Raw genomic sequence first — 15,769 nt, forward strand, 5'->3', positions numbered from 1 at the left:
CATGCCCCTAACATACAGGGCATAGCAGGGCAAGGCCAGCCATGGCAATCAAGTTGTCTAGTAAGTGCTGCATTGCCTATGCAGTTCCCACTGTTGACACTTGCTGTCTATTCAGCTACAGAAGAAACTACACTTATTTTCCTCCTGGTTTCCAGTTGTCTTTTAACAAAGCACCTTTCCCAGCGCAGACTCAAAATGATAGCCTCACTCTGGCTCCATGGCAAGCCCCAGGCGAGGGCAGGCAGAGACACCGGTCCGTTAAATTTCAATTTTCCCTTTCAACTCCAGGCCATTTATTACAACACACACAGAGAGAGAGAGAGTCAAAGGATGTACTCAGGGCCCCCTTTTGACACAGCGTTAACTTTATCAAGGCTCCTGGTACAGGGCAGTGATAAATTGAGCATACCTGCAGTCTGTCAGAGGCAGATTAATACGGTGGGCTAAATGGCCCTTACATGGCTAGGAGGCCAGACATTTCGTAGTCATTGGAAAGAGAGAGACAGAGGCAGGAACTTGCCTGCGGAACTTGCACCACGATGCTCTCCTTTAGCAAAAAACGCAACATCAATTCTCATCGCTGCACCTAGGAGAGGCTAGGGCTGGGTCCCCCTCCCTCACAGTTTATTTTTAATGAAGTCGCACCCTGAGAGCTATTTCCTTGTTTTTTAAGAGTCGGGACAAAGCTGTACATCAGCAGCAGCTAGTCTAAGCTTGCACAACCTGAGGTCCACCAAAGCAAACATGTGCCAGCTTGGACTCTCTCTCCTTTTGGTTTCCCTATTGGGACTGCCCAAAATGGGATGCAAAGGACCCAAGCAAGGCCCAGTGTTGGTCTACCATTAAGTACGAGGCAGTTGCCTCAGGTGGGGAACAGACAGTGATGAAATGTTGCAGGACTGAGTTGTAAGTGCCACGTTCCCTCAGGTGCAGTGGAGCAGGCTGCCTCTTCAGCAGTGTCGAAGTGAGGGTCAACTGCAAGTCTGATTAACCTCTGTGGGTGGAATAGGTGGGGCATCTCTCTTCTCCTTCACCTTAGGCAAAAAGGCTCTTTCACTGCAAGGCTGTGTTTGGTTTGCCAGTTCCAATGTTGCACGGGACACTGAATAAATGAACTTTCAGTCCGCATGAAGACACAGGCTTCAGACCCAAGAGTCGGGGTTGGAGTCCATTCACAGGGCCTCAGGGCAGCACATTAAAATCTCTGGGCCAGCCTCAGCTCAGTGGTAGAGCACAGCAGAAGGTCCCAGGTTCAATCCCTGGCGTCTCCTGGTAGGGCTGCAAGGAAGTTCAGTTGGAAAGCCTGGAAAGCTGTTACCGGTCTGTGTTGGCAATGAGTTACTGTTAGACGTTAGAACGTTCTGACTCAGTATAAACATAGCTTCCTGTGTTCCTTTTGTTGCAAATTGCCATCTTTGCACTTACGACCGAGGAGCTTGGGAGCAGAATCATATAAAGATACTAATTTTTAAAATCACATTCTAAAAGAAAAAACATTGCACAAACATGTGATATTTTACCATTTAAAAACACTTTTCCTGGGGTTTTCACATTTTGAACGCTACTTAAGGCCCCTTTTGAGCATCAACTTTTTGTATTTTTTGATTTGGTAGCACCCTGACATCACAGGGCCCTGCTCCATTGGTATCAGTCTGTGGAATGCAAGATGCAACCTCAGGTCTGTGGGCCTGTGCATTCCTGGATTCTATTTGGAACGGTTGCCTCTTACAGGCTCATTATGTCTCTGAATACTCTTCCCAGTGCGGACCCTAGGAGTACATCTGCCCTGCGATTTTGCTTCAAGAGGCTCAGAAGCCCTCAGTCAGAACATCGGATACCTGCAAGCCATGCAGGGCCCTGTCCTCTGTTCATGCAAGAACAAACCCAGTGGGAACTGTTCCCTTTGCACAAGCTGCTTAAGGTAGAACCACCCAGCAGGGTCAAACAGTACAGTATGTAGATTTCAGAGCAGGGGTGGAGAATCCTTTTTTCTTTTTTTGTCCAGGACCTCATTCCCTTGGAGGGTGAGTGTAGTCACAGGGGGTGGTGCCAAAGCCCAAAGTGGGCAAGGCTACTTTTCTCTTTCACTCATTTTTCTTCCATTGTATAGCATGCTATTGGGAGGAACAGATTGTTCCTGCCAGTGGTCTGCAACCATTGCTTGAAGGCTTTTCTGCCCTCCCCACTGGATGCTTTTCAGTTGCTCTGTTTCTCAAATACACCCCTCCCACTAGGCTTAACTTAGACCAAATGTGGCTTGTCTACTCTTGCCCTAACTACATACTGAACCTCACCACTTGCAGCCACCCCTCCTCAAGCATTGAGGTGCCCCAGGGGTGGCTTCTCCCGTAGCTCCTCTGGATAGAAAAGTGTAGGGAGTAGGGAGATGCAAGGTCTTGATGACAGCAGTTCCATAAAGTGGAGAAATCTGTTGCCGACCAAGATCTCCAATAATTCTTCTTATCAGTTGTTGCTTGTTGCTGTTCTTGTTAAACCACATTCAGCTACCTGCGGAGTGTGGGAAGAGATAGAGGCCTCTACTGGCTGGGCAAGTAGCTAAGGTCAGCTGATGCTGGTGCTTTGGCAACCTCCTGCCCCTCTTACTGGTCTTACTGAGGACAATGTGTGAATGGAGAGCAGCAACCATGAGACAGAAGGGAAAGGTAGCTGGTGGCAGCAAGAAAAAGCAATGGTTTGGGCTAGGCTGGGCAAGAGAGAGAATGCCTCCGAGATCAGGAAGGAGCAATGGGCAAGGGAGCCAATGGTAGAACACAGATGACAAACTCAACATGTTGGGGATTTCATTTATAACCAAACTAGAGGCCACCTTGTCAATTAAGACGTTAGATGGCTATAAGCTAAAAACTGAAACTGTATGTGTGTGTTTTACACAACCATTGTTGTGATAAATAAAACAAGCCCAAAGGAAATTAAAAAGAGAGAGAAGACTGTTGTTTTCTGCTTCTGCACCTTGCTACAAAAGGACCTACCTTAATACATATTTCCTTGCTCCAAGGATACGTCCCATTCATCATTCACTGGAGAGGTTTAAAGTAATGAGATAGTTCTTAACATCTGAAACCAAAATTGTGACAGGATCGATCTCTCTCCCTCTTCATAAGACACACAGAGCCCTCCTTGCCCAGGGGCACAATCCTTGTCCTTTAACCCCATGGCCAGGAGCTGGGGGAGGAGAGGGGTTACTGAAAGATCTGGGATGGAGGACAGCGAGAGAGTTCACACACACACACACACACACACACACACACACACACACACACACACAGGCTTCTTCTTGGCTTGTCCACTCAAAAGCCATTTTTCACATTTTGAAAATAGAGATCATTTTTAGCCTGGGTCCATCTGGTTTCTCAAATAGCCTGTCTCTTTGATAAATAACATAAATTAAATTAGACAAGACAAACAAATAGGTTTTTTGCTTCCCTCCCACCCACCCTGCTTCTCCATCTCTGCCCCCCATCTCTTTCAGGAAAGAAACAAAAGCAAATATAATTCAGCAAGTGCCTCCAGTCCCCCCAGGACCCGTTGCAGCAGGGAGCGAGAGTGATGATTAGGAACGTGTCTGCAATGTTAACCTTTAACACCAACTGTGGGCCGCGGTTGGCCCCATGCCTTTTAAACTCCTTTTAATTTCCTCTCCCATGAACCAGTGCTGCTAACAAGGCCAGCAGGTTAAGAGCTCTCTGGCTTTCTATAGCCCCTATTACCCAAAGATTGCAAGATCCTTCAGTGCAGCACTACCCTTTATGCAAGCAGCTAAACTGAAGCATTACCAGAAGAAATAAGAGCTGCTACAGGAATCTATGGTGGTGCAGCAGCTCTGGTCTAGCCTCCGCCTACTCCAAGCGGGTCCCATCATCTCAACATAAAGGTAACTTTTATTTTTAAAAGGAAGAGACAAAATTTGTGTATTATAAACCTACCCAAGCTTCCTAGCCATATGAAAATGGAGCTGTTTGTGCAGAGGCAGTGAACCCTTCACTATGAAATGCTTAGGACACGCAATGGGGAATGCAGGACTTCACTGCCTTGCTTGCGGACTCCCCAAGGGCACTTAGCTAACTGCTAGAACTGCTGGAAACAAGGTGCTGGAATAGATGCACCACTTGGGCGCAGTTTAGTCATTTTTTTTATTCTGGACTTTAGTGCTTTTAGCAAGGTATAGTCAGTATCAAACAACATACGGCTCAGTGCCTACCAGTCCAGCGCCACCCCCAACCTGGTGCCATCTGGGCAAGGGCCACAGGTCAGGGGCAGAGTGTCTGCTTGCAAGCAGAAGACCTCAAGTTCAATCTCCAGGTAGGGTTGGGAGAGTTTCCTGCCTGAAATCCTGCAGAGCGGCTGCTGTTCAGTGTAGACAGCACTGAGATAGCTGAGCCAGTGGAATAAGGCAGCTTCCTATGTTCCTATCTGGAAGCAGCCTTAGGTATGTCTGCAAGCAGTATTGGGGGGGATGTTTTACCTGTGAACTCCTGGCTCCTTGGAGTAACAGGTGATGATCTCAAGGGATCCTCTCACACCTCAAAAGATGAGGACTAATATCTTAATGGTCATGTGCAAAATATACTTCCTTTTTAAAGAAATACACGCCACAGCTCAGGCCAACGTGGGGCCTTGCCATCTACCTTTAAAAGTAGCCTTGAGGTTTAAATCTCAAAGTGCAGGGACATGCTCCAGTTGCTCAGTATTGAAGCAAAGGCATTCTGTAGATGCTCAGCGTTACTTTGCTCTGTTTTATGAAACACCTTAGGCTTTCTTTAAAAAGGGGGCCTAGCAACATGTTTTTTTTGTAGCCAAAGGAGTGCGCCAAAGAGAGAGACCAGCAAGTGACAGTCTCTGCTTTCAACACTCCCCAAACACATACAAAATGCGTTTTTCTTGGTGCAAAAGAAAGAAAAGTTTTTGAGTATCACAGCTTTGGAGAAGAGCAGCTTGGCAGGACTCAATAGCTGCAGCTTTCTGTTAGGAGAAGTCATTTAATAAAAGAAAGCCCTTTACCTACTTTCTCATTCCTTGGACCTGACCAAATAGCTCTTGTTTCTGAACAGTGCCCTCAGGTGGCTGAAAACATAACCAGAAAAAGAAGGCTGAGAAAAACGGAGATGAACTCCATTGAGGGTGGAGAATTACATGCATGCTCTAAAATTGTGCCTGAAGATGTAACGTGTAACCATCTTGCTAAAGCTAAGCAGGGCATGTACACCCACCTCTGGAGGAAAGGTGGGAGGTATATGTAATAAAATAAAGTTATCAATATAAATGCATAATTTTAACAAAAGGCAGTTTTTAAGAGAAAGTTAATTCCCTGAGAAACAAGCTAAATAGTTTCCTATGGAATCTATAGATTAGGCCCTAACACATTCCAGGTTCTACAGTAGATTTAAAAAGCACTGGTTTATTTTGAAAATCTGCTTGCACAGTCTTAGATCTTTAATAATCTGTACACATCCATTTTTAACACTATACTTTCTCTCCGCCCCACCCCCCTGGCAGAATATATTTACAATTCAGAATGACTCCTCTGAGATCATGGAGGTACAAATTTTGAGGATGCTTAGACGCAGGCAAGATGCTGCTGTAAGATGTCTTCATTGCAACACTTTCTAAATATAGCCATAAATATGTTCTTTATTTCCATTCATCTTTCAAATTTCAAATCTGTCCTCAAAAATTGAATGTAACTGTTAAAAAAAAATCCTCCCCCCCCTTTCTATTTTTCATGTTGAAAGCTTTTAAGTGTCCAAATAAAGGTATGGAGAACTGAGGATGCACAATGGGCAGAAGACGACTTTCCCTGCCTCAGTTTCACATGTTTTGTTTAAAAAGGAGGGGCAGCAACTGAACATGAGAATGAGGTGTGGGGAACAGAAAAAGGAACCAAAATTGCCTTTGAAAAAGTTAAAACCTTGATTTAAAAATGCCCTAGAACTTTCAGATATATATAGTGTCAGGATGCCCTCAACAACTAGCGAAACACAGGCGGGGCAGATATTCAGCCTCCATAATCATTTTTTTAAAGCATGAAAACACAGGCCTCAAATGCCTGGCCCACAACTCTTCTTGGGAGTGCAATGCAGGTTGTGCAAGTTGAAGGTAAGACCAATATAGAGAAGTCCAGGTTTGACTGGTACTCTAGCTGCAGCTGCATCCAACAGGTAGAACATACCCTTTCACCTGCTCTCTTATTTGTGCACCCAGGGATGCAGGCCAAGTGACATTCCAGGCATCTCATTATCAAAAGGGTTCCACTCTAGAGAGTGTTGCATCAGTTCCTTGCCTTGAGAAGTCTGTGCAACAGCTGGACTAAGACCAAGCACCATAGGTGCTCTCCACCCATGTCTTTTATCGCTCCAAGTACTGGAATATACTCCGGGTTTCTTGAGCTGAAGTGCCATCGATCCGTGGCCGTTTAGGAGAAGGTGTTGCAATGGTGACAGGAGCTCTCTTCTTGACCTAGAAGGTGACAGGAACCATGAGACCACAAAATCTTTTGAGCATGAGAATTTTTTAATTAACTTAATTGGCTCAGATATACATTGATACTGCAAAAAGAACACTGCACTCTGTGAGAAGGAGGGTCCCTGCTTATGTCCCCTGGACATTCTTATTTGCCACAGGCAACTGAGCAAGTGGCTATTTTCAAGTCTGGATTATATAATAACTCAGCAGTACATATTTGATTATGGACCATAGGATGGCAGCTGGCCTTTCCTGCTAAGAGGGCCATGTACCATTCCTGTCCTGGGCAACTTGGCTGGGTCGGGGCCCAAGCAGACAACAAACACAGTCTCTTTGTCACATTTAAGAAGGCGAGGTAGCTGCTGACAGCCAGGAAAACACTCAAGATAGCAAAATGTAAGAATTGCCTTGCTGGATCACACCAAAAGGTAATCTAGCATAGCAATGATCTGCCAGATGTAATGAGAAGGTTACAATCAGGTTCCTGGCCCTTTGCCCCCCACATCAGCCAGTTATCATTAAGCTTCTGTCACACATACCCCAAAACACAGGCACGTTTTCCCCTATTGGTTGTAAACACCCGACTTGTTAAATCTTTCTTCATATGGATAATGCTGCCCGTTTCTGTCCCTTCTCCAGCTTCCTTCTATCATTTGCACTCCTGAATATAAACTACTCTTCCTTACCTTCAAGCAGTGCTAACAAGTCCCCACTAAAGCACTCTTCAAGGAGGCTGACAAACCCAGAAAGGAATGAAATATTGTTGTGGGAAGGAGGGGTTCTGAACTCCTAGGGAGCCTCTACGGATGGATTAACTATCCTGCCCTAAAGCAGAGGTTTCAAATCTCAAACAGGGTTGTCATTGGCATGCTAAAGAGCACAAAGATACATAAAGAAGGGCATCTTTATGGCCACTCTAGCCCAGGTTAATCAAACCTGATTGGCAGCAACTCTAGCCCTAATATACAAGATCCTTTAATGCAAGTACTGGATTACTGATTGTGCAAAGTAATACTTACGAAGGTATGTGCTCATCTATAGCCCAAGAATCCACCCCCAAGGTGTTTCATTGGTTGTCCTATAAACAGGATTCTAGGATACTAGGAGGCAGGCAAAGACTACCCCAATGCTTGCTGCAGTTGGACTTTCTCCTGCCCCTTCCCAGCACCAGTTTAACACCAGCTGCCCCATTAGAAGGATGCTTTGTTTTGCCTGATGTTTAATGTTTTTTGTAAGCTACTTTGGAAGGACCGTGTTCTGGAAGGTGGGGCATAATGAATGAATGCCACATAATGCTGTTCTGCCTACAATATGAATGAGAAAGCTGTGCTTTGGATCCATAGCATGATCGTGTCTCAAATTGCTTCCCAGCCAAGAATGCAAATTCTGCCGCAGACCATTCCTACTGAGGCATACCCAGTTCAAGGAACAAAAAAATTAAAAGCAGACTAAGTAAATGACTCTGTTCAATTTAAATCAAGTGATATCTACCTGGGGCTTGGACTTCTCCTTCGTCTCCTCACTCTTGACTGGGGAGAGTGTCTGGAAGACGAAATTTCTTGAGTTCCTGGGGGCGTTTGGGTTGAGGTCTGACATGGCTGCCAGTTTCTGCAGGACTGCTTTGGGCCTGTTCAGCAGTGATCCATTCTTCAGCTGCAAAAAGGAGGAGGGGTAGAAGCCGCCCAGAGTGGCTGGGGAAACCCAGCCAGATGGGCAGGGTATAAATAATAAATTATTTATTATTATTATTATTCAGAGGCATAACATTCAAGTAACATGACCTGAGTAGTACACTGAACACAATTTAAGCCTTCAGAAGAACTGCTAGTCAAGTTGTTCTTTCTGACAGGAAAAATAAATCAGGACTAGCAATCCACTTGCTCTCCATTGCTTAGTTTACTAAAATAAAATAATACAAGCAGACCTACACTGTTCAAAGAGAAGCGATGTGACTCATTATGCAATTTGGTACGCCTATCTCAAAAATGAGGCCCACCTTCAATTTTAAAGAAAGTTGTCTAGATGCAACATGAGAAATGAAGGGAAGAAATAATCTATTCTCAAAAGAAATAATCTGTTCTCAAAACTACTAAAGTACTGACCTGTGGATCACTGGCAGACCGGAAAGTTTCAAATGGATTTCTGGGTAGTGATTTAGCTTCCTGTACAGCTATTGAGGGAGTTGCTAGGAAAGCAAATGACAGATAAAGTTTTGAAACTTTGCAAGAGAAAGACTAAGAACTGTAGCGTATAATAATATATATCTGCCAATTCCCCTCCCAATGCCACTTGCTCTGTACAAAGGCAGCAAGGTTTTAGGAACAAGCCACTTGGAAGTATGGCCACAGCTGAGACCATTCAAAAAACCTGAAAATCAACCCTGTGGTGGCAAACACCAATGTGAAGTTGGCCTTCTCAGTCGTGGTGTTCTGACTTATGGAAAGCCCTTTCCAGAAAATTAAAGAAAGGAGGCACCTGGCATTACCATAAATCCAAGGCCCAGGTTAAACCTACTCTTCTAAGCAAGACTTTTGATGGCTAACGTTGATCTGCCATGACTGCAGTTTTTGGGTTTTTTTTGGATCATATTAGCTGCTGCCTCTTTCATTGTTTTACCATCCTGTTTTGAAGACCGATCTGGCATTTTAGAAGTTTTATTTCTGTCAGCTGTTTTATAGCTTACCAATATTTAAAATGATATCAAAGTCTCACTAGGGTGCAAAAGTATTTTTTCAATTAACCTGCAGCCTTGGTGTGGAATTTTGGTGCTGAATTTTGGTGCCCACCCATCCCCATTCTGCTAGCATTCTGCTAACCTTTTGCTAGCATTCATAGCTCTTCAGTAAGAAGCAGGTGTACCTTTCTTTTGTAGGGACTTGACAGTGACTTTTTTGGCCAGTTTCATGAACTGGCTGTTTTCATCGATATCCTCCTCTTCCCCTTTCTCCGACTGTAAATAAGCAGAATTTTCATTAGACCACATCATTATAAGCACGGAACAAAAAGTAACTGAAAAAAGATGCAGTTTCTTTAATGAATGTCACTTTTACTAGTCATGTGCTTTTGCTTTAAAAAAAAACACTTTGGGAGGAGCCCAACAAAACAGTTCCACTAGGGCAAACACTTCTGGAACTGCACAATGGAACTTCCCCTCCCTGCTTGCACCCCCTAAATCTGTTGTGGGTTTCCCTCAACCTTCCCCAAGTAGATTTAGAAGGCATATGGGGAGAGGAGAGGGAGGGGAAGTTCTGCTCATGCTGGCAGAATTACAGTATTTAGCTGGATACCACTCTTTGGACTTAAGAGGCCAGTACTATCGTAACTGTTATGAGGCAGCAAACTTGCATCTGTCATTGAGTGTACCCTCTTCAGGGAATGGCAGCCGATCTTACCTCTCTGACAAGGGATACCAAATATAGTGCCTTTTAGAGGTATACTTAAAACAAGTTATGTATGTTTTTTTAAAAAAAAATACATATGTGAAATAACCCATAAAAGAAATTATTACTGAAATTTTGCTTTTCTTGTAAGATACAGGCACAGTTCTTACTTCACAATCCATTAATGGACATTAACGATTGTGTTTTTAAACCGTTTCACCATCAAGTTTACAAACTCCCACAGACACCTTCATCCATATTGCCTGCTATTTTATAATGAAGACTACCACTGATATAGGCCCAATGGAAGATGCTAGGTATCTTCAGTATTATTACATATTTCCTTACATTAGAATGTTTGCACCACCAAGAATACTAAGTGTCTATGGCTTGTAACCAAGAACAGATTGGGGGGGGGCATTTCAGCTCTCATCTCAGTCTGTCATAAAAGCAGGCTAAATGAAATGGTCCAGGAAGAAGTCTGTCCACGAAGGTAAGCTACCTGTTCCCGAAGCCACTGCTCCCGCTCAAAGCGCTCCTTCCTCCACTTCGCCTCTGTCTCATCCAGATGGTCTTCATTTTCATCATCATCGTTCTCTGCATCATTGTGGAACATATCCTGCTGAAAAGCATCATCTGAAAACGGAGACAGAAAGGGAATTGGTTCTGGCCACTGCCACCTGAAATGCTCTACTTAAAAGTAAAAGTGTTAAATGCAGAAAAGCATTGTGGGCCTGGTGGGGGGGAAAGAGATGAGGATTTGGACTGGGATTTGGACAGTTGTGGTAGGGATAGAAGGGGAAAGCAAGACATCCTCCTGCTGGAGTTTGGGATTACCAATGTAGTCTGCAGGACGGACAGCTTATTTGCATAAACAGTAGCAAAGCAGCTTACAATTTTAATACAATAAAAGCCACACAAAAATGTAAAACAGATCAGCAATTATTACATATTTTAGAGACTGAAAGATGGTGGGGAGTAAAGGTCTGTTTCTCTCCTTCTCTAGGATCATTTGTAACCCACTAAGCTCAACACACACAACAAGCCATGTAGGGTCCCAATAAGCCTTATTGTCCCGTCCCCCCCGCCTGCGACCACAAACAGGGGCTATCAACTTGTATCAGGCATGGCTCATTCATCTTCATGGGTCACCAGTTGTGCAGGCTTGCTCTAGAATAAGACAGCATTATACCTATGTTCTTCCACCTGAACTTCCTCATTCGCCCAGGGCCATCGCTGTGCAAATCTCCATCAGCAAGGTATCTCTCTTGATATAAGCGCAGCTGTCGTTTGTCATCATCCAGCATCACCTTCCTAAAAAGTATCCATGTGTAAGGGAGGGAAACTGAAATTAGTCTTCATTCAAAAACAAGGCTGTGCTTTCAGAAAAGCACAACCACAACAAACTGTATTTTAAGCTGATGTATCTGCGGCTACTGACATGTGTATTTTGTTGACTTGATCCTGGAGTTCTGCATCTGTAGGGAGGACCTCATCAAGGACTTCATCTTCATAAACATCAAGTTCCTCACCGTCATATTCATCCTCACTCCCCATCTCACTTCCTGACAGCTCAGCCTCCTCTTCCATGAAGTCCTGCAATTTGCTGAAATGTTTTGAGGGGAGGGAAAGAAAGCCAGGAATCCAAGTTGAGTCTAAAAAGATTTAAGGAGCTGCTGCACATCATGACAAACTTCATCTTACCCAGAACTGCCAACAGTAGCTGGCAGAGTCTCAAATCCAGCCCTCCAAGACTCTGTTCTCAGCCCTTCAAGGAAAAAAACATTTAGACCTTGCAATGCAGGAGTTGAACTGAGACTTCCATACAGGATGTGCTTAACTCACCAAAGTACAGCACAATGTGTGAGTACAACACTTAAAGATACTGTGAAATATTGCAAATCCCATGTTAGGAGATACCCTAACATGTAACAATTGTAATTTTCCAACATTATGCCAGTCTTTAAGGCTACAAAAGTTGTAAGCCTACATTTTTAAAACCTAGTTATGCATTATTATTACTATTAGTAGTAGCAGTATTACTATTATTATTTTATTAATATACGCCAAATCTATGCTTCTAAAAGATGCAACAAAATAGAAACAATTCAGCCCTAATCAAAATGAAGCAAAACAAGAAACCTGAGGCTCTCCTCTTTTCCTTTCATCATATAAAACCTTTGCCTTCAGCCGTGGTTTTTATTGTTCCCAATAAATTTCAGAAACATTTGTTGCCATTTATTTAATACAGAATTTAGTGTATTAATATTTTGGAATAAGAACAGGTGCCAAGGGTAAACTGAATCAAGCTGGGAGAGCTTGTTCCTTCCTGCTGCTGCCTTCTTGTGGTGTCTTCACAAGAGTGTGTCACTGAGCTCATTTCAACAGCATCCAGAAAAATAAACAGGTTAGCCCTCTGAGTAACCTTCCCCTTGCCTGCTTCATCGTCAGCCCACCCTTTCTTTAAATGGAACTGGGCTATCAAACCCTGCAGTTGTTCAAGCGGCAGCTGATTTCCACTGTTGTCTCCTTGCTCCACGCTGCCTTCAGCAGCCATTCAGCGCAAAAGCAGATTTGCCTTAACCATTCCCCATATCTCAGTCTGTGTCCAATTTGCATCGAGCCATGGTCTAAGTCCGGGGTGGCTAAGGTTTTTGTGGTCTGAGGGCAACCCTGTCAGATAGGTAGGATCTAAGTAATATGTTGTTGTTGTTGTTGTTGTTGTTGTTCACTGTTGGCTGACACTTGAAGGTTCCATGCCAGCCATTGGTGTGATATCACTCACACAAACACACACAGCGCTCCCCTGCCTGCAGATCAACTGAGGAGGTGATTATCCCCCTCTAAGTGCATAAAGTTTAGCAAATTCACCAAGATACTTAGCTTCATATACTGCATTGATCCTGTTTATTGCAAAACTATAAAGGCTAGAAGGATTTACTTACAATTTCTTCTTCATTCCTTCCCTTCGCCTCAACACTTCCTCTTCATCATCATCATCTTCTACTTCATCTTCACTCTCTTCTTCCTCTGTCTCTCCTTCCTTTTCCTCCTCCTGCTCATCGTCCTCCTCCTCTTTGTTCTTTTCATCCTATCAATCCAGGAAACAATGTTCAGAATTTCCTTTAGTATCTTATCACCTCTTTTAATACCTTCTATATTTCAGCTTGTTCTTATATTTAAACACAGTTAGCAGGGTAGTGTCTACATGATGATTGTTTAGGAGTATAGAAAACCCACAGAATGAGCTCCTGGGTGCAGCCTCCAGCTTCATTTAAAAAGTGATAGAAATGGGAATGGAAGAGCACAGGGCAATGTTGGTTGAAATCTCAGGAGCCTGTGGGTTGACTGAACAAGATATTGGAGCTTCAGTGCCCTGCATAGGTACTCCTCATGACTACTAAAGGCAGAATCAGTTACACAAAGTAAGGAAAATATGCAAATTTGCTTAGTATGCACATCTTAATTCGGGCTGCAGAATGGAGTTTCTCTTCAAATTCATTTACTCTGGGGCATACCCAGCCCTGCCCATTAGCTTCTGGTTGACTAGTTCAGTAGAACATTGGCTATAGAGGTGGGAGTGGAAATAGTTAAGGTTTTGTACGGAATGCATGCCTGGTGTTTAATTCTGGAATAACTGCAACAGTTCGCAGTACTTACTTCTTCACTATCGAAGGCATGGTCATCTGTTAAGAGACAGAAGTCTCCAAATTCGTCTTCCTCATCTTCTTCCACTTCTCTACAAGAAAGGATTTTTAAAAGCAGGGGAAAAAGACTTGCTTAGCAACTGAAATCTAGCAAAGTGGGAATGTGCCACAGGCCTCTCACCCCTGCTGTACAGCCTATCACACCTAGTTAGCCATGACAGAACATGGTGAACAAAACAAAAAGCATTAGGACTTATCTATCCTCACAGTCTCCAAGATGTCACTGTACTTAGCACTGCCATGGACTAGCTGTGGCTAATTTTCTGGAGTTTAGTTTGGTGTAGAAAAGTAAACAATAAGGAGAGGTAGCACCACTTCTTGGTGATTAGTGAAGAATTCTGCTTAACTGAGAAGTTTTCTCCTCCCAGTTCTACCTATTATCTCAATACAAGGGATGTTTTCATGCTCCCTCTACTGATGAAGACAGGAAAACCATTGGAGAACTGAGCTGCACATCTCCAAGGCTTACCTGCCAGTTGAAAAAGAGCCAGAACAAAGAGCTACTGCCTCAGCCATTGGATCATCAGTGCTGTTCTCTTTTTCCAGTTTAGGGTTTGCCGAAGAGGATCGAATGGGAGAATCTGAGAAAGAAACCAGAATTGAGATGTCACTGGAACAGGGTCCAACAGGCAGAACCCAGCTGGTCCCAGATAAAGTCTTCTTGTATCCCCAGCCCTTAAACTTATTAAAAAGCTGCTACTGCTAAAGAAACAGCAATTCCTCTACCTAATACTGTATTAGGGGCTTTTATTTCTCTATATATTATAATGTAACATATTATAATGTAAGATATAATGTACAGCTCCCACTGGAGGGTTTGCATAAAGTCAGGGGAGCAGAAGAGAGGAACAATGAAAGGGGGGAAAGTGGCTGTTTCAAACAATAGCAAAAGTTTGAGTAAAGAAAATTGCAGTTTCAAGCAACACCAGGGGTTTAAGTAAAACAGGGATGGAGAGATACTAAGACTGAGAAAGTAACAACTGTCAACAATGGCAGAGGTTAGACCCAGCCATTGATACCCAAGATGTGTGCTTTTGAGGCCCACTCTATTCCTGTGATTGTAATCTGTTTAACTACTTCTATTTTTAAAATTTTTTTGAATTGGGACCTGCTGGTGAAGGGCAGGTAATAAATCTAATGTCAATAAATAATGATAATAGACCAAGCAGGGGAGACACTATGTTTAAAACTAAGGTTTGGGTACAGCAAGAAGAAATTTGGAAAGGCGCTGTTGTGCTAGCTTCTGTGTTGCACCCTTCTCTGCTATTTCTCCTCATTAAAACGATTTGGTTTCAAAAAAGAAAAGAAAAAACCTCAGTGTCTTTCCATCTCTCCTTTACTCAAACTCTACTGTTATTTAAAACTGCAATTTTGATCTGTGTCCCTCTACCCTCACTTTACTGAAACTTCTGCCAGCTTGAGGAACTTCTTTCCTAGAATGGGACTTCTTGCTCCCTTGACAGTGGCCTTCAGTCACAACAAGAACTCTTTGGGCAAACAGTCAGACTACTGAGCTGTTGCATTTTATACAGGTTTCCTTAATCAGATTGTTATATATGCTGTTCTCACCTCCTTATCTTGTTTACTGTTTTCCTACATGTGTCTACTATGCTGCAAGCAGCCTTCAGCAGTGTGTAAATTGAAAATCAGAGTAAAAATTATTTTTAATTGAATAAAATTGCCATTTTTTAAAAAAATCCACAAAAAACTGTTAAATTTACTTGCCAAAACTAGGTACCAGTACCTACTAGCCTCTTTCCCTTTGGTTTGATCATCATATTCTGGGTGTAGAATTTAGCAAAAGCCTACCAAAGGTGGTATGTGCAACCCCAGCTCTTGCTATGAGGAGCAAGATCCACAACTCACTCTGAGAAGCAAACTTTCCAGAGCAAAGGTTGAGCAGCTCTTCCATGTTCTGCTTCTTGCCATGGTAATTGTCGGGAGGACACTTGTTCTGAGAGGCAAACTGGCCAGAGCACAGATCCAACAGCTCATCCATGTTTGCATCCATGGCGTTCTCGTCCATGCTAGCCAACGGTAGGCGATCCTTGGATGACTGGTATTTGTTCCGGTGATGGCCGACATTCAAAAACCTGAAAGCAAAATTAATGACCGGCTTAACTTTGTGTAAGCTGCCTTGGGAACCTCTTGAAGGGTGGGGTATAAATCAAAATAAAAATAACTTGAAAATGATTTCACTCC

The 15,769-nt window shown here is 43.3% G+C and overlaps 1 protein-coding gene across 1 annotated transcript in view; it reads right to left on the bottom strand.

The window, feature by feature from the left end:
• Positions 1-5,360: 5,360 nt before the first annotated feature.
• The window catches only part of CLSPN (claspin), a 30,388-nt gene continuing 19,979 nt past the window's right edge, over positions 5,361-15,769 (bottom strand). Inside the window, exons 14-24 of the mRNA XM_035119158.2 lie at positions 15,434-15,660; positions 14,037-14,148; positions 13,521-13,599; positions 12,806-12,951; positions 11,302-11,466; positions 11,053-11,174; positions 10,363-10,496; positions 9,340-9,430; positions 8,583-8,665; positions 7,972-8,133; positions 5,361-6,474 (exon numbers count right to left, since the gene is read on the bottom strand). Of these exons, the coding sequence (XP_034975049.2) occupies positions 6,364-6,474; positions 7,972-8,133; positions 8,583-8,665; positions 9,340-9,430; positions 10,363-10,496; positions 11,053-11,174; positions 11,302-11,466; positions 12,806-12,951; positions 13,521-13,599; positions 14,037-14,148; positions 15,434-15,660 (1,432 nt within the window). The 3' untranslated portion in view covers positions 5,361-6,363. The remainder of the gene's footprint in view (positions 6,475-7,971; positions 8,134-8,582; positions 8,666-9,339; positions 9,431-10,362; positions 10,497-11,052; positions 11,175-11,301; positions 11,467-12,805; positions 12,952-13,520; positions 13,600-14,036; positions 14,149-15,433; positions 15,661-15,769) is intronic.

This window comes from Zootoca vivipara, chromosome 6 (genome assembly GCF_963506605.1).
Source record: "Zootoca vivipara chromosome 6, rZooViv1.1, whole genome shotgun sequence".
In the NCBI taxonomy this organism is placed as follows: domain Eukaryota; kingdom Metazoa; phylum Chordata; class Lepidosauria; order Squamata; family Lacertidae; genus Zootoca; species Zootoca vivipara.